The following is a 19,150-nucleotide window of genomic DNA, read 5'->3' on the forward strand; positions in this document are numbered from 1 at the left end:
TGGCTGCATGATCACGTGACAAATTTGGGAATCTGGGGACGAGCCGATCGGAAGTTCTTTCCACGTGCAGATTGTGTCCTTATATTTTTATGTTTGTAGCCGTGTTAGGAAAATAATCTTACTATTTTAACCATGTTAGTACTTTTCGAAACGCCAGCAGGCTATGCGATCTTTAAGGTAAGTGCCTTGCCTCTAAATAGCGAAATGATTTTCTTTTTTACAGCGAAATCTGGCTCGCTTTGCAGCCGAAAACCTTTGAGTTCTTCATTCCAAAATTAAACCAAGTTTGACTCGAATCGTGCTGAAATCTTGAACTTTGCTTCTTCAGCTCCTCGATGAGAAGAAATTACACAAAATCGATAACCTGTACAAGGATTTTGAAACACCAGATGCCGCTAGCAAAGTGTAAGTACCGTCTTTATATCTAATGATCTACGTATCTCTTTCAATCGATGTACGTACTAAGTTTAGTTGCAATTTTAAACCTTCTGATATAAGTTGATTTGTATTTCAGGGTTAAATTGAAGCATTTTGAAAAGTTCAATGACACAACGGAAGCCTTGGCAGGTTAGCAGACTACGTAGAAAATATAATGTTTGCAATAGCATTATTTTATTTTGACTGCTCAATTAACCCCAACTCCCAGAAGTGATGAACATGTAACTTCTCCCAATAATATTCATACATTATCCAAACAAATCTTGAGAATATTCAGACTTATGGAGTAGTAGTTGTTATCTTAATCTAACACTAAATTCATGTAACTAATTTACTAGGAAATGAGTAGCAGCTAGAGGGGAGAAATAACAATCAGATCTTTGGAGTTAAAGGGTTAATTGCCATTTATAGTTATGGTAATTGGGGTTGTCAGTAAATTAAATTCAGGCCGTTATACGGTGAGCTTGTCGAGCAAGCCAGCTAATCTTGAGGGTATAGCAAATCCTGATGCAATGTATTTTATCAGTGTGTACAGGATACTAATTTAATCATTTACAAACTTAACTCTTTATGTAGAATGGCAAAATTTACTATGTATTTGTCTGTATAAATGTGTTTCAAGGGGTATGGCTAAATTTTTTCCAAGGGGGTCTAGGCCAGTATTAAGGATACGTAACAGATCATAATGCTGACATCTGAATTTTGTTTTACTCATTGACATTTTTTTTTTCGGATAAGCAGTGAGCCTTGTGGTATGGCTGAGGCCTGCCAAAGGCTAGCTGCTAAACCACTGAACACGGGTTAATAATTGGGCAACTTTCAATCAAACTTTAGGTACCAAAAGTTTTTACTTCTTACCATGGTAACTAAAATGGTTGTAGCTTGGAGCTGTGGTACCAAACCAAAGATTATGACATAATGACCAATGGAATGGTTGATCAGGAGTCTGATGCATTGACCATGGGATTACTGCGTCTTCAAACCTTAACCCTCTACGCCCCTATATCAGTATGCATATTCTCCATACTGTTCTCTAAACATTTCTTTAGATGCCAACATGGAGAATTTGGCTAATAATCACAAGCTTCTTGCATCTGTGATCAGCTCCTTCATTCTCCTGACCTTAATGTTTGATTCAGGGGTGATATAGTAAGGAGAAATTAGATGCCAGTCACTCTTCGGGGTAAAAGAGTTAAAAGTTAATGTTGATTTACGTTTCTTTTCATTTATGTTTTTAGCTGCAACTGCTGCAGTAGAGGGGAAGATGAGCAAGAGTCTTAAAAAAGTTTTAAAGAAAATTGTTGCCAAAGACATTCACCAAGAACTGGCTGTGGCTGATGCTAAGCTGGGAGGTGTCATCAAGGTGAGAAACCTTTTTTAATGATGTACAATTTTTTCTCTCTAGTTTTGAGTGGTGTTTTAAAAAAAAAATGGTGGTATCCCTGTAATTCTTGTAACGTAACAAAAGTAGGTGCAGTGGTCATTTTTTTTTAATAGCGCAAGTCTTCAAGTTTATCTTCCTGCTCAGTATATTTTTGTACTGGCCAGATTTTCAGAATCCCTTCAATTCTAGGAATTTATAAGTTTCCTCTTTTCTGAGCATCAGGTCATCTCTAGTTCATGCAGAATTAGCCCTTCAAACCCTAAGAGTGACTAAAATCTTATTTCTCCTTACAATATCACTACTGAATCGCACATTAAAGTCATGGGAATAAGGGAAATGATCATCAACTAAAGAAACTCTTGATTGTTAGACAAATTCTCCTTGTCAGCACCTTAGTAAATGTACAGAGAACAGTATGAGAATATGAATACTGATGTTAGGGTGTAAAAGGTTAAGATTTACTTATTAGTAAGAATTTTTTCCATGTCTTTTGGTTCTTTAGGAGAAGCTTAGCTTGAATTGTGTCTCCAGCTCAGCAGTTCAAGAGCTGATGCGAGGAATCAGGCTACAGCTTGAAAGTCTTATCACAGGTATTCAACAAATACACACCATTTCTTCAACAGCTGCATACTTACCCATAAAATTTGCATACATTAATGTATTTAAACCAATACATTAATAATGTAATTGTAAAGTACTCTTTGTGATCTGCTCATAATGACAACCTTGGTGAACCATGTGCAAAGAAGCATTTGCTTTAAAATATGGTGATATTTTGAGGAGAAATTCCAAGTTGGTCATTCCAGAGAGTGAAAGGGTTAATTCCTTAAATTTCCTTTTCAACATTTTAGGTCTTCCTAATAAAGAAATGAGTGCTATGGCCTTGGGATTAGCACACAGGTTTGGTTTTTTTTAATTGAATTCTCCTTTTTAATATCCATGTCTGCAGCTTTTATTTTTTTATTTTTTTTTTATTGAAAAACCAGTCATCCTTTTTTTTGTTAACTTTTCTTAACAAAGTTCTGTTATCTGATATAGCTTGTCACGTTATAAGCTCAAGTTCAGTCCAGACAAAATTGACACCATGATTGTCCAGGCGATATCTTTACTGGATGACCTTGACAAGGAACTGAACAACTATGTGATGCGTTGCCGTGAGTGGTATGGCTGGCATTTTCCTGAACTGGGCAAGATTGTCACAGACAACCTAGCCTATGCAAAGACTGTCAAGACTATGGGTAAGGGTTATTATGACACAATGTTGTTTTTTACTGCATTGGAACAAGGCACATAGGACTTTGGTTTTTTTTCTTTCATTTTTGTGCCTGGGAAACCATGCTTGCCTTATTCAGGGGAGAAGTGAGGGATTTTGTTTGGCCTTAGAGGGTGTGTGTCATACAGGATGTGGTCTTTAAGATCTTGATTTGTAAGCCTTAAGGGTAATTACAGCAAATTGCAAGAGAAGTCATGTGATTACTTGTTAATAATGTACATGAAAAAACATCACAGTAAGTTAAGATAGGCAAAATTTGAAAGTGAGTGTGCACTATTTGTATTTACACTTGCATTGCAACTTGGCACATGTGTTACATGAGAATGTACTGATTTTCAGCCAGTCAGAAGTGTGTATTTTTTTCATGTACATTGTTATGTTTAGACAGCATAATTATTATATTTCTGGACCAGATGTCTCAAATAGAGTGTGTATGTTACTAGTGCACTTTCCACCAATTACCCACCAATTTTTTTTCTGATAACATTCCAAGTTTTATGTCAAGGTCAATGTGCCAAAACCCACATGAATTTTGATGAGAAGTGAGAAATTTTAGTCCTTCTTAGCAAGTTGAGATTTCAGCCAAGGTAATGGAAGGAAAATTTCAGCCCAGCTATCAAAATGGAAAAGATGCAGTCTTTGCACTAGTTTTTCCTAGAAACTGGGATGGAGTGTGCCTTTGGGAAGATTTCTATCCCTCTTTCACAAAGATCTCATGATCTTGCTAACCAGCTTAACTTGTCTTCTAACATTTACACATAAGAATTTTTACAGAGGAGAGTTTGCTAAGGCAGGATTTCAGAAATCAGCCCAGGCTGGTCAACAAGAGAAAAGCCAATTATTTTATGATAATTATCTTAAGCTTTGGATACCTTAGGATTTAGTTTGTGTCATGTTTGTGATCATTGTTGTTTCGTATTTTCCAGGCACTCGTTTAAATGCTGATAAAACTGATTTGTCTGAGATTCTGCCTGAGGAAGTTGAGGAGGAAGTCAAAGCTGCAGCAGAGATCTCCATGGGAACTGAGGTGGGATTGTACTGCTTGGATTTTCTACCATTTCAAAGATAGGACTCTGCTTTTTTTGCATGGAATGCCCAGTATCTTTGCTCTGTTCACATGAAACTTAACAACCCTGCTTGAATTGTAACCTTTTAACATTATCGATAGTTTTACCAACTTTCATTGCTGGTTTACCGAATTCAAAACAATATTTGCTAGCTGAGCTGTCACACATTTATGCAACCACACCTTAGCCACGCAGAAATTTAGATGGTGTTCAAATTGTGCTGGTTATATTTTTCACTGACCTGCCTGAAATTTCATATTCTTGGTTTGGTATCCAAATGTTTTAACAGCTAGGCATCCAAATTTTGGTATGGTCATCATGGTTCACAATGGAACACTTAAATTCACAAATTTTCAACAAGAATTACTGAATTTGCTCACCACCAAGTGAAAGTAACCTGAGTTGTATATGAAGGTTTTTTAACACAAAAAAAATTAATTGCTAAATTTTGTGAGCTGATGTTTGTGACTGTGTTTCCTTCCAGATCTCTGAGGAGGACATGAATAATATCATTTACCTCTGTGATCAGGTATTACATGAAATCTAGGCATGTTTTCAAGCCAACAGCTTACCTGAAAAAATTATCCATTCTATGAGTTGTTTCATTAACACTTTTCATTGCAATTTTCAGATCATTGAAATGACTGATTACCGTGCTCAGCTCTATGATTACCTCAAGAATCGAATGACGGCTATTGCCCCAAACCTGACTGTGCTTGTTGGAGAGCTTGTTGGTGCCAGACTAATTGCACATGCAGGTGAATTGAAATAACTGTTTTTGTCATTTGCAACAGGGGTAAGGGGTCTGGAGTCCTTCTGAAGCATCTTTGACATTTAAGGGCATGTGGGACTGTGCTCAGTAATCACTGACACTTAGAAAACCATGAACACCAAAATGATATTTGGAAATTTTTGTTCATTGTTTAAGAAAATCAATCAGGCAAAGGAAAATGAAACAGGAATGATATTTAGTTTGTGGTTTTGATGTTTGGTAGCCTGTGAGGAGCTTTTTTGTGATTGGTGAATTCACCTTTTGGAATCTAATCGAAATATTTATGGCTTCTGAATCTTACCATAACTGTTTGCGACCAAGATGAAAATGACTTGCACCTTCATTCCACCTCCTGTCACGTGTATTTCATGACAATTAATGACAGCTGTAATTCTTTCAGATTTATATTTTTGTGTTATACATGCTGACACTCATTATGAAATTGGATGGCTGTTTTACAGGGTCACTTCTAAATTTAGCCAAGCATCCATCGTCAACAGTTCAAATCTTGGGTGCTGAGAAGGCATTGTTCAGGTTAGTAATGAGCACAGGGGAGCAGTGAGGGATTTTGTGTGGCTTTAAAGGATATATGTCAAACAGGATGTGGTTTTTAAAGTCTTGGGTCTTAAAAGGGTATATGATTTGTAAGGGTAATAACATGACTTTGAGTGCACATCTATCAAAGGAGAACTTCTATCTGTTAACCATTTACACTCTAACATCAGTATGCATATTCTCTATACTGTTCTCCATACATTTCTAACAGGCTGACAAGGAGAATTTGTTTGACAATCAAGAGCTGCTCTTGTTGGTGATCATCTCCTCTATTCTCCTGACTTTCATGTTTGATTCAGGGGTGATATTGTAAGGAGAAATTAGACGCTAGTCATTTTTAGGGGCTAAAGGTTTAAGAGAAGAAAAAAAGAAAGAAAGAAAGCCTGGTCCAGAATCTTATAATACTATGGTTGCAATGTTTTTTTTTCTTGTTTAATCGTTGTTTTTTTGTTTTGTTTTAAACAGAGCACTAAAAACAAAACGTGATACTCCCAAATACGGTCTGATCTTCCATGCGTCGCTTGTGGGTCAAACAAATCCAAAACACAAAGGAAAGGTTTGTGAATATTTGTGAAAATAAAGACCTATTTCCTTTCATGTAAATTTATCTACGATCACAAGGCCTTTACGGAAAACATGTTCGGGTGGAGGGGGGGATAGGGGGGAGATACTCCACCCTACTACACCCAGATTTCGAAACCTTTTCATCTGTTTGTACGTTCTTCAGCACGCAGAATTGTTTTTTAAAATGAAAGCCAGCAAAACACCGTTTCTAGAGAGATGCATGCTCGTATGGTCGCGTACTTACGGTTGTCATGATTTTTTCCACTTAGATAGTTATCCGAATGTCTTTTTTTTTTGTCTTTTACTGTGACAGATTTCTAGAATGCTAGCGGCCAAGGTTTCCCTTGCAGCACGAGTCGATGCCTTGGGAGAAGACAGTGGAACGGCCATGGGGGTTGAAAACAGAGCAAAGCTTGAAATGAGGTTGAAGGCACTTGAAGAAAATCAGGTAATAAACCGGTTTCCTATTTTCCCGCTTTTGATAGACATTGCATGGCTTACCGCGTTTTCCAACCGCTATTGGAGATCATTTGGACATTTGGTTTAAAGGCTTACCTTCTAAAGGCTTCCAAATTTCATATCGCATGGTCACAAGTCCGACTTCTGTTTAGAATATTCTGAATTTTTTTTCAGCTTAGGACCACAAATGTTTCGGCATAAATCCATGCTTCCGCGTTGTGTTAAATTCTGGGAGAGGAATTCCCTTCCTTTTTTTATGGGTGTTCGGATCGTTTGAAGCTGACAGAAACTCAAGAAAATCAATTTCCAAATAACTAAATGAATGATATTCTCTCTTTAGCTGAGAAGAATCAGTGGTACTGGCAAGGCCAAAGCAAGAGTAGACAAGTACGAAAACAAAAGGTACTAATTGCAACCAATTAATTAATTTATCTTCCCTCATGTTATTCAAGAAGCACGAGGTCAACCCGAAAAGTTCATGGACCTCGCGCGTGATTCGTGAATTCTGCGTACTCCATTTTCCCTCGCGCGACTAACACGCAAATCTTGCACGCACGTGACTTCTTAAATTTTTTGTCCACACACGTCTTATTTAAAATGCTTATCTTTAAAACTTTTTTTTCCCCTGCCTTAGCGTTGTAATGTCGTACAATCCCGCCACTGACTCGACCATCGCCACACCAGGAAAGAAACGGAAGAGATCAGAAGAAAATGGAGATTCGACACCAGGCGACAGCGTCCCAGTTACGCCGAGCACGCCTGTAACAGAAGAAGGTGTGTGGTTCGATTCTTTAACCCATTGACTCCTACGTGTAACACGTGCCTACCCAAAAGTTAAAATTTTGGAGAAACCGGAAAAGTAAACACAATGCGCAGTAAAGTTTGACAAATCTTTTTTTCCCAAAAACAAGCTCACGTGAAAGAAGACCATTTAAATAACTTACTATCAACGAGGAAAGCAATAGATGCATATTAAGTTTTTACTCTAAAATCAAGATAAAAGATAAAAATCAGTAAATTTTTGCGCACGTGTGCAAAAAAAGTATGCGGATCGGATTTCAAAGTGAATATGCAAATTTATCAGTGTGTGGAGAGATCTCATGTTACATGGAAATTATAAATGAGGAGAAAGACAAAACTGACCAAGGAACGTTTCGGGAAGAAAGCTTTATTCAAAACAGTTCTTGATTTTCTGTTAGAACCGAAAAACGTACGAATTTCTTACGTGTGCGAAACCCACGAAGTAGAATTCATCATGCCCAGATCGATGTTTACTTGACTTCACGGCTAGAATATTGCGCAGCGTTGTGTTGAAAATACTGAAAGTTCTACGTTTTAACACAAAATCTTCTATTAAACAATACTTTTTGGACATCTCATTACTCAAACGTGATATTTACCGTGCCTTTGAATCTTCATAATGTCTCTAGGCCTCGCTTGAAGTCCGATAGTTTGGTTTTCGCTTTACGGCCCTAATTCGCATCGCTTTAGAGAATTGTAGTGTTGTCGACTCGAAAGATTATTTTGTCGCCTTTCAGACCGTGATGTCCATTATTTTTCGAGCAGGTTATTCTATAGCATATTTCCTTTTCATTCTGTGTTCCAGAAGGTCTAAAATGGTGGGAAAGGAACAGAAAATCCGACTTGAAAATATTGAAAGTCGGCCGCGCGTACGCCATTTCTTTGTAGTTGACCATTTCTTATGAACGCATAAAATGACGCCTCTGTACTACCCCCTAAAGTTATCAAAATAACTGCGCAAAAAACGGATTCTGATTGGTTTATAGATCCTCTAACAACAGAGGAAGTTTGGAGACAAAATTCTGCTTAGTAGGGGAGATAGGGGGGAAAGCGTCTCTCGCGCAAGTCCCCCACGCGGCACGGGCGGTTACGGGCGGTTCAGGTGTCAATGGGTTTTAAAGTATCTTGTTTGTTGTAGATAGCTGGGAAAGATAAAGTTTTTTACTCCGTTCAAGCTACCGTAAGCACAAAGTTCGGCTTTCAAGTGAAAGCTATCCTGAATTAAGGTTGTGCGTTAAGGAGCGTTAACCTAGGACATACTGAGTGATATTTGTGTCTATAAAACTTGAATAGGGGGTTGGGACTCAAATACACCCAAGGGCTTTCTTCCCCCCCCCCTCCCCCTCTTGTTAGCTGTGCTATGATAATAATGGGTATTACTTGCTTTTATGCTAAAAATTATTTAACCTTGCTAACTGATGATATTCATGTTGCCTTCACGCAGTCGACGGGGAGACGCCGGCTAAAAAATCAAAGAAAGAAAAGAAAAAGAAGAAGAAGAAGAACGATGAATCTAAAGATGAAGACGATGAAGAACAATTGGAGACTTCCGCGGCTGTGGTGAGAACTAAGTCTCTCGAATGGTGTAGAAATAATCTTGTTTCGGAGTTGAAAGATTTTTTTTTTAGGGGTAGGGGGAGGGGAGGTGAGGTGAAGAGCTCGGTAACTATATCAAACTTTTCATGGAAGGCCGAGTTCTGACAAATTTTCATTCTAAGAGCTTCATTAGACCAATCACGTGGAACAGTTATGAATAGCTCTTGTAGCAGTGGGTAAATAAAGAAATCCAACCATCAGTGTCTAATTCCTCTCAAAACCCAACGGCGTTTGTTTTCTGTAAATGAGCTTTACATTTTGTACGAATCGAAGCACACGAGACAGGAGCAAAAATCCTAAAACTGAAACATGAGACCCCCACAAAAGGCTCACATTACAGAGACTAAAGTTGGGAAATCCATATAAACGACTATATTGTCACGCAATTCTAAGTCACACAAGTCCTAGTTCACTCTGTCACACTCATTTGGTGTAATATTTCTTGCTAACTCAGATTAAATTTTGACTTAAATTTAAATGATCTACGTAACTTGTATACCATTCCAGACCCCGAAGAGTGAAGAAAAGAAGAAAAAGAAAAAGAAGAAAGAAAAAAAGGAGGAAGACTCAGATTAACATAATTATGATCTGATATTATCACTTTGTACATGTTTTACAATAAATTGATATTCTCCGATGCTTTCTAGTTTCCTTTTGGTTCCAGTCGTGATTACAGCTGAGCAGCGGTGCATATGAAAGCGCTAACGGACAATATGGGCGTAATTTTAAGGGGGCGTCACACGTGGGGACCTGTTGTGCAGCTTGTTTGTAAACAACTTAGATACTTAGAGGAGAAAGATGCTCCAGAAACTATGTGATGTTGCCGCTATCATTTAAAAGTATAAACACAAATTTACTTCGTAAAGCGGTAAGGGATCCTTAGGGCTGGAAAATGTGGTTCCCTCTGAAATCTCCCCCGAGTAAACATCTTCTCTTAGCTCGCCTCCTTCACAGAGCTCGTGCAGTGCTGGTTATTAGAAGTGTTTCTATGATCTCTTTAGACTTAAACGAGATATTAACTAAAAACGCTTCGTCTGTATGTTCTTTATCTTTCCTTTCGTGATTGTTTACCAAAGATATGAAAGGTATCTTCGCGTGAATTAGAAAGGGTGCCACTAGCGTGATTGTGCTTTGTGCTACGGCTGCCGTCGATTCACTGGTTTTACCCAATTAAAACTGAAATCATTCTTGATTTGAATGAATAGGAAACGAATTTGAAAAGTGCTTAAACGAATTGGAAATCAAGAAAGATTTACGCGGATGATCCCAAATAAAGTATAGCGTGTGAATCAGCTGTTGGAAGATTTTTTACTACTTCGTTCGTATGTGTTATTCACCAGACGGGAGGTCCGTATTGGGAAAAACTGTGCCCTAGGTCTTGGGTACCGAGGCTGTAGGCCGAGGGCGGTACACAAGACAGAGGGCACAGTCAGTTCCCAATACGGACCGACCTTGGCTGGTGAATAACATTTTAATATTTTTTTCTAAAACCTAACAAATGGTTGCGAAAAGAACCTGACCCGCTGTGAGCGGGCCGGAAAGGGAGAATACTGCCCACTCTCGGAACTAATCAGATCGCAGGATTTGTAGAATACCACCCGCTCACGATCTGAGAAAAAAATAATACTTGTTATTTTGCCCTCAACTGGTCTTACAGGGTTGATTTTAAGTAATGCACAAGTCAATGTAAACCCCCGCACCCCCCCAGCCGGGACATAGCAGGGCATTTGCGGGGACTTTTCCGTTATTTGACGAGCGAAAGGGCCGCAGGTATCGGGGACTTTGACCTCTTTTGCACGTCATCCAAGAACAGCGGGGGAGAAGACCGGGGTATTTCCCACCGAGGTGGACTGAGTAGATGTTTTTTGTATTTGCCAACAAAAAGAATTCGGTGCTATGATTGCATGTGACAATCCACAATGTCCAGTTCAATGGTTCCATTTTTCTTGCGTTGGAATCACAAGAGAGCCTATAGGACACTGGTATTGCGATGAGTACCAACTGAAGGTTGGCCAGGAGGAGGTCTTCAGTGAAAACAAGAAGGAAAGAAACAGGAACAGGAAAGTTAGATGTGTTCTTTAAACCCATTCTATGAAACAGTGTGTTTGTTCAAATTTTGAAATACATTTTTAAACTGCATTAACTAACACTTAACCCTCTTCTACTAGCATGTAGAATTTAATGTTTCTCTTAAATTTTAACAGTAGACTATAAAGACACCACACACATGTTATACCATTTGAAAAGCATTGTATGCGGTGACGTGTGTTACTTGACAAATAAAGTTTAAACCATTTACATTAGCCTGTGTCTTCCACTCAACAAGAGCGGGGGATGTGAGCGGGGTCGTTGGCTTCAATTAGAGGAAAAACCTGACCTTGAGGTGCGGGGCATTTTGCAACTTTAGAAGTGAGCGCTTGTCAAATGCCCCACTATGTCCCGGCCCGGGGGGGGGGGGGTGGGGTGGGGTGCGGGGGTTTACATTGACTGGTGCATAACTATAATTAGCGGGAGAGTTGAAAAGACTGACCCCCGCTCCGCGGACTACCCCACGGAATACTCCGCGGACTACACCCACAGACTACCCCATATAATCAACCAAATTTACTTCTACGGGGGAAGAGATATAAGCCTACCTGTTCAACCTGCACGGTCAAAACAGCCGCCATTTTCTTTTCACCGTCTTCCTCGACCCAGTCTTTTTTTTCATATTCGCCCCATTCTTCATCGGCCATCAGTCTAAACACTGTTTCCACAATGGACGATCAGTAAGTGCTGTGGAATATTGATCTTTTTAATCTGCTTCAAGTGTTGCCATCGACATTAACATTTGCTAAAAAAGTAGCTCTTTTGAACCTTCCTTACATCTAGAGAAATCGAGATCGTAGAAATTGACGCCCCGCATGATGAAAGGACTACAAACAGGTGAACTAAATTTACTTTATGATTCTTGCTTAGGGATCATTCATTCATTCAAGAATATCATAAAGTAAATTTGGTTTACCTGAGCTACTTTTTAAAAAGACTGGGTCGAAGAAGTCGGTGAAAAGAAAATGGCGGCTGTTTTGATCGTGCAGGTTGAGCAGGTAGGTTTGAGTCTCTTCCCCCATAATAGTAAATTTGGTTAATTATTTAGGGTAGTCCGTGGGGGTAGTCCGCAAGGTAGTCAGCGGAGTAGTCCGTGGGGTAGTCCGCGAAGCGGGGGTCAGTCTTTTCAACTCAATTAGCTGTCATCGAATATTCAATATGCTAATTTGTAACCAAGACTCTACTAGTTACCGCTGTCTTCTGCTTTAATACGAGTTTGAAGTTTAGGTCAGTATCTTCGAAGCTTTTCAAAGCATGATTGGAACATGGCGTCCACTTGTTCCGTTCCTATGGCAAGGCACCAAGATGTACGCCGGCAGAAATTTGTCCGCTATGACTCGTGTTAGTAGCAATTTGTTGAACTACAACCGGAGGTATCATATATTTTAAGCCACAACAATTAATGTTGTCATTTATGCAAGATAAATTTCACATGTTGATTTGAATTCCTTCTATTTACGTGTGTGTATCATGTGAGGCCTGGCATTGAAAATTTTACAGTGAAAGAGCATTTCTCAAGTTATTCTGATGCAAATTATACGATAGCTTTCCACGTTGTCAGAATAATCGGGCTCAACACGACATATCTTATATTAGACTTAGATTTCAGTAAGAATTAAATTAAAGAGAGGGCTATGAGTAGGCGTGGTTTAAGAAATCTGCTTTGAAGAGCTTAGTTCGTCATCAAAGGGTTGAAAATTCGAAGTCATTCCTTTCTTCCGACAGCCTTGTCCCAGTCTACGTCTAGTGACCTTTAATTAGTGACCACGTTTCGTGCAAGAAAACTGTCTCTGGACCTTAAGTCTTCTTTAAAAGCATCGGTGGAGTGAAAATACATATGGGTAAATTAACACATTTAGTAACATGTTATCCGAAATTCAGTCGTGTGGATATATTATTTGGACATGTATTATTTTCGAACTCCTAAGAAAAGAAGTCAAGCGTTACGAAAGTGTTATTTCTGATAATTTTAAGATACGTTATTAAATTACCGCCTGATTGTTATTCAAAATATTTCAAATCTTGTTCTGAGCTAGCAGAGTAGAAATTCGTCCACACTTTATAGTATTTTAAAAAAGCTTCGTTAGTGGGGCACTCGGTAATCTTTCCGTTGTTTCCTCCAAGCTGGGAATCAACAAAATTAAATCACGTTCTTCTTGTATCACACAACGCTGCTAAATTTTGCGTGACAGCGAATTTTAATTCTTAAAAGTTCTTCAGCTAGAAATGTCAACATCCGGTCAAAACATAACAATTTCTACTTCATTTTGTCAACAGTGCCTCATATACAACAGACACCAAGGTAAGCTAATTTACTTGTGTTAGACAGATTGTTTGTGCACCAGCTTGCAGTGCAGGCGTCTTATTAGTACTCTTCTGACTTACACCACGAAACAATAGACCATTGGAGAAGTAATGTGGGAGGGGTAGATGGGGGAAGCCCGTCTTTTTCACGTAAGTGGAGGCAAGCGCGAGGCGAGCCCGTGGTTTGGAATATGCTGTTGATGTGTAGCGCGAAAAAAAAACGTTTCTCTTCGCATCGCTTCGCTAGCTGTCTCTTTTTTCATCTGTTCGACGTATAGGAATAAGAACCCAATTTGGATTTATTTCCTGCGATCTTTCGTAGAAAGGTACCATTCTGGACCGATTGAATGCAGGCGATATAATTGTCGGCGATGGGGGCATGACCTTTTGCTTAGAGAAGCGGGGATATGTCAAAGCAGGACCGTGGACCCCAGAGTGCACTGTGGAAAGTCCGGAGGCTGGTAAGTACCCCGACAGCGATCCGGGAAAAGGACATAACCACCATCATTACTTAGGTTAGGCGGCTCCCTACCCCTTTCCCGAGAGTAATTTTGGTTTTGTCGTCTTTTTCACTAAGCTAAGGAGGGGTAGGGGAAAATCGAAGAACGTAGCAGGTTAAAATTTTGACTCGGACTATACAGGGAAAATACATGGTTCGGTGACTTATGAATTTTTTTTTTTGCATAGATGGAGATACTGTAACAAAATATCAATGGTTGGAGTGCAGAAAGACATTGACGTATCTATGTTTTTTTGTGCGCCAAAGCAGGAAGATTAAGTATCTTCACTTCGCAACTTAACTGTGGCGAGAAGGCGGGAATCACAGTCTAGATGGAAAAGTACCCGGCATTCTATTGGGGCTTTAGTCATCTTATGTCACGGCGATCAGCCAGTTTTTTCCTGTAGAGATTTTCTAAAGACTCACATTTTTCAATTGTCTCGACCCACCTATTTGAGATGGTTAACCCTATAACTCCCATGAGTGACCAAGACAGAATTTCTCCTTTAAATATCAATACAATATCAATCAGTTAAGTGATAAGAATAAAGAAAAATATAAATTAGGGGATAATTAGTTGATCCTAAATTCTCTCAACTAACACTATAAGAATTGTATGGTTGACAGTAAGGAGAATTACAAATTTGATCTGGGAGTTAAAGGGTTAACATTTCTTGATCTTCTTTATTTCACGGACCTATTTTGTTATTTTAGTTCGTCAGGTGCATCGCGAATTTCTTCGCGCTGGAGCTGATGTCATTCAAGCTTTTACATTTTCTATGGATGATGAAGTTATTGATGAGAAGGTATCTTTGACCCCCATTTTAATTTTATTTAATAAATTCATGAACATACCTGGTTTTCCTCGAAAATCCACCTATCTCGAAAAAATTTCTTGTTATGATCTCAGATCAATGTCAGTATCTGAGAAACGGCGTACCTGCCCCTCCCCTAACTCAACATTAGTCAACTGATAACATGTTAGGTTTAATGTTGAGTCAGGGAGGGGTAGGTGTGAAGTTTCTCAGACGCTGACATTGATCCATAAATTCAATTCCTCCGTGCCATCTTCCTTCAACAGAACGACGAAATCAATCAATCTGCTTGTGACCTGGCAAAGGGCGTGGCACAAGAGGGAGGGGTGTTTGCAGCAGGGTCCATCTGTCAAACAGCAAAGCTTTACGTAAATGGCGCTGGTAAAGAAAAAATACAGAAAAGATTCGAGGAACAGATCCAAATATTTCTAAAGAATGACATGGATCTTCTGATCGCCGAGGTAGGCATTATTTTAACATCGATGTTGTCTTGTGTGTGTTTGTGAGCTCTGACATGGTCACACTGTTGCATTTATTTATTACTTTCTTCTAAGTTCTTTGAGTATGGCGAAGAAGCTGAATGGGTCGTAGAAGTGATGAAAACCACAGGTAAACCAACTGCCATTACGATGTGCATCGGACCACAGGGAGACTTTGCCAATGTGTCACCAGGAGAGTGCGCAGTGAGACTGGCAAGAGCAGGTAACATTAGACATTTTACTGTGGCCAAGGGGTTATAATCACTTTCTGTGGTTTATATTACCGCCAGAATGTAGTCGAACTGTATTGGTTTATTCCTGCAATGAGATTAATTTACAGATACTCGAGGAGCTGGACTCGGCCCTCGGTGGTTCCGATCCCATGGGCCCGTGCGAACCGTCAACGTAACTCAGGGTTGAAATATAAGAAGAAATCTGATAGTGAAATTCTAGGGTAGGGAGGGGGAGTAGTTTGCAATGAATTAGCATCCCATTTTTGGGACGATTAAGGTTTGGGACGGGGTGACAAAAGTAAGATCTTATTTCATGGAGAATATATTCCTTTTTTCAGAAATGCCCAATTTGTTCCTCTCTTTAAATCTTCCATTCCTTTCCTATTAATTGTCGATATAAATTGACATCTTCAAGGGCTGGTGCGTTTTCTAGCCGAAACAATATCAGTTACTGTGGTTTAATCTTCTCATATTGGCTTGATGAATGCATGCCTGTATAAAGGTGGATTGAAATACATTTCTCTCTCTTTCCTCGATGTCAGGTGCTGACATCGTCGGAGTAAATTGTAAGTTCGATCCCACTACTTCCATAAAAACTCTCATTCTAATGAAAGAAGCTCTGGATAAAGAAGGACTCAGTCCTCATCTGATTATCCAGCCTGTTGGTTACCACACTCCAGACGCCGGAAGAGCTGGATTTGCTAGTTTACCCGAGCTACCATTTGGTAAGAAATTAATCTCAAAATCTTGGCTGTGTGTATACCTTATACTAAGGCACGTTATCATTGGTTATTTGATTTAGACCGCTTGTTCTGATTTGCTGGTTCGCTTCTTATTGCGAATTCTGATTGGTCGGTTCTTTTCAACTTTGAGGGATAGATAGATTGAGAAAAACATTATTACTTTTCAGAAGAGAGATATCTAACTCGCTGAAAGCAACTTTTTCCTTTGACTTCTCTTTAATTTAGCTCTGGAGCCTCGTACACTTACCAGATGGGACGCACATAAATACGCCCGGCAAGCCTATGACATGGGAGTGAGGTTCATCGGCGGCTGCTGTGGATTCGAACCATATCACATCCGGGCTATCGCAGAGGAAGTACGGGAATTTTTTAATGATATTTTTCGTAATAGCAAAAGACATCAGAAAATGTTATCGAAAGCCATGTCCACAATCTTGCCTCGGCTTGCTCGTGCCAGTTGTAAGGGTTACATAACTTACGGAGATGTGATTTAAGAATCGAGGGTAGACCTGTCCAAGCTTATCCCTTGAAGAAAATTCTTGTCAAATTTTTTGAATTTTTTCTTTTATTTATTCATTTTCAGCTCTCTCCAGAACGCGGTTTTCTTCCTGTTGCAAGTGAAAAACACGAACTGTGGGGGGGAGGGTATAAAAATCACCCGAAAGAATGGATGGGACGAAGGTAAAACTCCTCACGCATATTTTCGTAATAACTACCGCTGACTATAGTCAAGTTTATTATTTTTGTTATTTGCGCTGTTTATTTCGGTAAGGTCCCGTAAAAGATGGGAGAGATGACATAAGAAAGATTTCGGAGACGTGGCGACCCAGGGTTACGCTGGAGTCCTGGTCGAGAGGTCCTGCTTCTAGCTTTAAAAAAAGGGGGGTGTGTTATGTTCTTGAGCCTATCACTTTGTCGTCGCTGTGGCTTTCGATGCCCTGGGGTTTATAATGGTAATAGGAGCAAGTGGTAGTGATTCGTTCGCGGTTGTCCGATTTTGTTAATCACTTGTATGATTAGATACGATTACATACCGAATTCCTGTTGCCAATTCATCAAAACTTTGATAAAATTTAAGGCAGAAACTAGACATCGGGTATACGTTTTCATAAAAAAAAAACAACAGTTAACTTGGTGAAATGCGAGACAACAGTGCGCACACATGACGCGTTCTGTCCAGTTACACCGGCATGACATGTTAACTGTCCCTTTTATTGTCCTATTTCACTGTTCAATTACAAGCATGAAGCGTAAACTGCCCTACTGGTGTCAAATCGGGCTGGTAATAACCAATGACGCCCGAGAATTTTGTTAACGTTTTGATTAAAATGGGCATCAGTGTGATGTCAAGTACTTCTTGAGCAAGTACTTCTTAAGTACTTCTCTGCTATCTAGGGACAACTACTTGATGCTGACAACGTACACTTTTGTACCCAGGGCTAACCGCGCTTATTGGGAAAATCTGGAACCTGCTAGTGGTCGTCCTTACTCTCCCGCGGTCTCAAAGTTTGACGGACCTGCTTGATGAAGTCACAGTTGAACATAAATTTCACTTGCCAGAAGAAATTTTAGTTTAGCAACTTGTATTCGTATTCGCATAGAAAAATCGAACAAAAAGGAAAATTTTAAGATATTATTTCTGACCATTCGCTATCTTGTTACTATACTGAAAGTTAACATAGACAAATGAAGCCTCTTGCTTACGGGGTACCATTTGTGCCAGAATTATCAATCGCTTGTTGTAAAACTCAGTCGTTAGAGCTAGCAACAAATCGTGATTGTAAATAAATTTTAGTTTCCATTCTTAAATGATCAATCGTTAGTGCTAAACCTCAATCGCTTGTGTTGTTGCACCAAACGCCATCGTGAGACTCCAATTAAAAGTGTTAATTATAAATCGCTGGTGTTCCGAGGCAGATCGATAGCACTAAATATCGATCATAGGTTTTAGTGTCAAACGATAGTGTAAAAACTTTATGGCTTGGATTATTTTTGACTCTTTAACTCCTAAGAGTGACTAGGAACTAATTTCTCCTCACCATATCACCCCAGAATTAAACATTAAGGTCACGAGAATTAAGGAAGTGATCATCAACTAAAGAAGCTCTTGATTGTTAGACAAATTCTCCTTGTCAGGACCTTAGGAAATGTTTAGAGAACAGTATGGAGAATATGCATACTGATGTTAGAGTGTAAAGAGTTAAAATACAGCCATCGTAACGATGTCAATCGACGTTGCCACCCATCGTTTGTGAAAGAAATCGCTATCGCAAAACATCATCTTCCTTTTAACCCTTTAACTCCCATGAATGACCAAGACAGAATTTCTCCTTACAATATCAATATGATATCAAGGAGACAAGTTATGAAAATAAAGAAAAATATCAATTAGGGGATTAGAAGTTGATACAATATCAAATTCTCCAAACTAACATCACAAGAACTGTATAGCAGACAGTAAGGAGAATTAATAATGAGATCTTGGGAGTTAAAAGGTTAATTTATTCACGCGAAGGAGTCTTGAACATTGTTGATCCTAGCTGTATGCAGGACACGAGTCACATATGAACCATGTAATGGTCTGACTCGTAATAGAATTCCTTAAAGGATAGATATCCCTCTCATCCCACCTTTCTTGAAACTCCAGAAACTAAATGTAGTCCCAAAGCTAGTCTGTTACCCGGATCCTCCACGGCTAGGCGGTCGTTATTTCAGTCACAGTTACACGGTGGGATCTGGGTACGAGATCATCCCTAAACCTTAAGAGGTACCAAACGCTGTGATTGCACCTTTGTTCCCTCGCCGAACCAATTCTTTCTAAATTAAAATTTGTTGTGAGGCGACCAGCTAGTTGCAGCCTGGAAGGTAGAATGGTTCCTAGGGCTCTTCTCCCCGGGAATGAGAGGTATACATACCATCCGTAGGAGAGGGGAGACTAAACTCTCCCTGACTGTTAACGCATATTTTGAAGTGAACATAATAGGAACCCAAGAATCCTTTCATAAGCTGGCCCTATTAAGGTTACGAAAGCTAGATCTTTCGACGGAACAGTACTAGCGCATGGGACATGAGGTGGACTG

The 19,150-nt window shown here is 39.4% G+C and overlaps 2 protein-coding genes across 7 annotated transcripts; both read left to right on the forward strand.

Moving 5' to 3' along the window:
- Nucleotides 1–17: 17 nt before the first annotated feature.
- Nucleotides 18–9,546, forward strand: LOC113664250 (nucleolar protein 58). Its single transcript, XM_089193895.1, has 17 exons — nt 18–177; nt 329–405; nt 515–567; nt 1,677–1,801; nt 2,325–2,412; nt 2,674–2,722; nt 2,861–3,060; nt 4,022–4,122; nt 4,647–4,691; nt 4,794–4,920; nt 5,396–5,468; nt 5,955–6,045; nt 6,367–6,501; nt 6,853–6,914; nt 7,147–7,286; nt 8,758–8,873; nt 9,417–9,546. Exons 1-17 carry the CDS (start codon nt 133–135, stop codon nt 9,483–9,485), a joined length of 1,596 nt encoding a protein of 531 aa, XP_089050021.1. The 5' UTR covers nt 18–132; the 3' UTR covers nt 9,486–9,546.
- A 2,078-nt stretch (nt 9,547–11,624) lies between these two features.
- LOC113686958 (betaine--homocysteine S-methyltransferase 1) lies at nt 11,625–18,299 on the forward strand. Of its 6 annotated transcripts, XM_089193897.1 has the most exons (12): nt 11,625–11,677; nt 11,781–11,995; nt 12,213–12,370; nt 13,275–13,299; nt 13,624–13,762; nt 14,515–14,606; nt 14,882–15,076; nt 15,170–15,317; nt 15,870–16,052; nt 16,296–16,426; nt 16,654–16,751; nt 17,508–18,299. In XM_089193897.1, the coding sequence occupies exons 3-12, from the start codon at nt 12,252–12,254 to the stop codon at nt 17,593–17,595; spliced, it is 1,218 nt and encodes a 405-aa protein (XP_089050023.1). In that variant the 5' UTR covers nt 11,625–11,677; nt 11,781–11,995; nt 12,213–12,251; the 3' UTR covers nt 17,596–18,299. The 6 variants fall into 6 exon arrangements, with proteins under 6 accessions (XP_089050023.1, XP_089050027.1, XP_089050026.1 ...); XM_089193901.1 differs by lacking the exon at nt 12,213–12,370 and having other exon boundaries at nt 11,638–11,677; XM_089193898.1 differs by having other exon boundaries at nt 11,666–11,995.
- Nucleotides 18,300–19,150: the final 851 nt, after the last annotated feature.

Source organism: Pocillopora damicornis, chromosome 14, assembly GCF_964200805.1.
Source record: "Pocillopora damicornis chromosome 14, jaPocDami1.2, whole genome shotgun sequence".
NCBI classification, from domain to species: Eukaryota; Metazoa; Cnidaria; class Anthozoa; order Scleractinia; family Pocilloporidae; genus Pocillopora; species Pocillopora damicornis.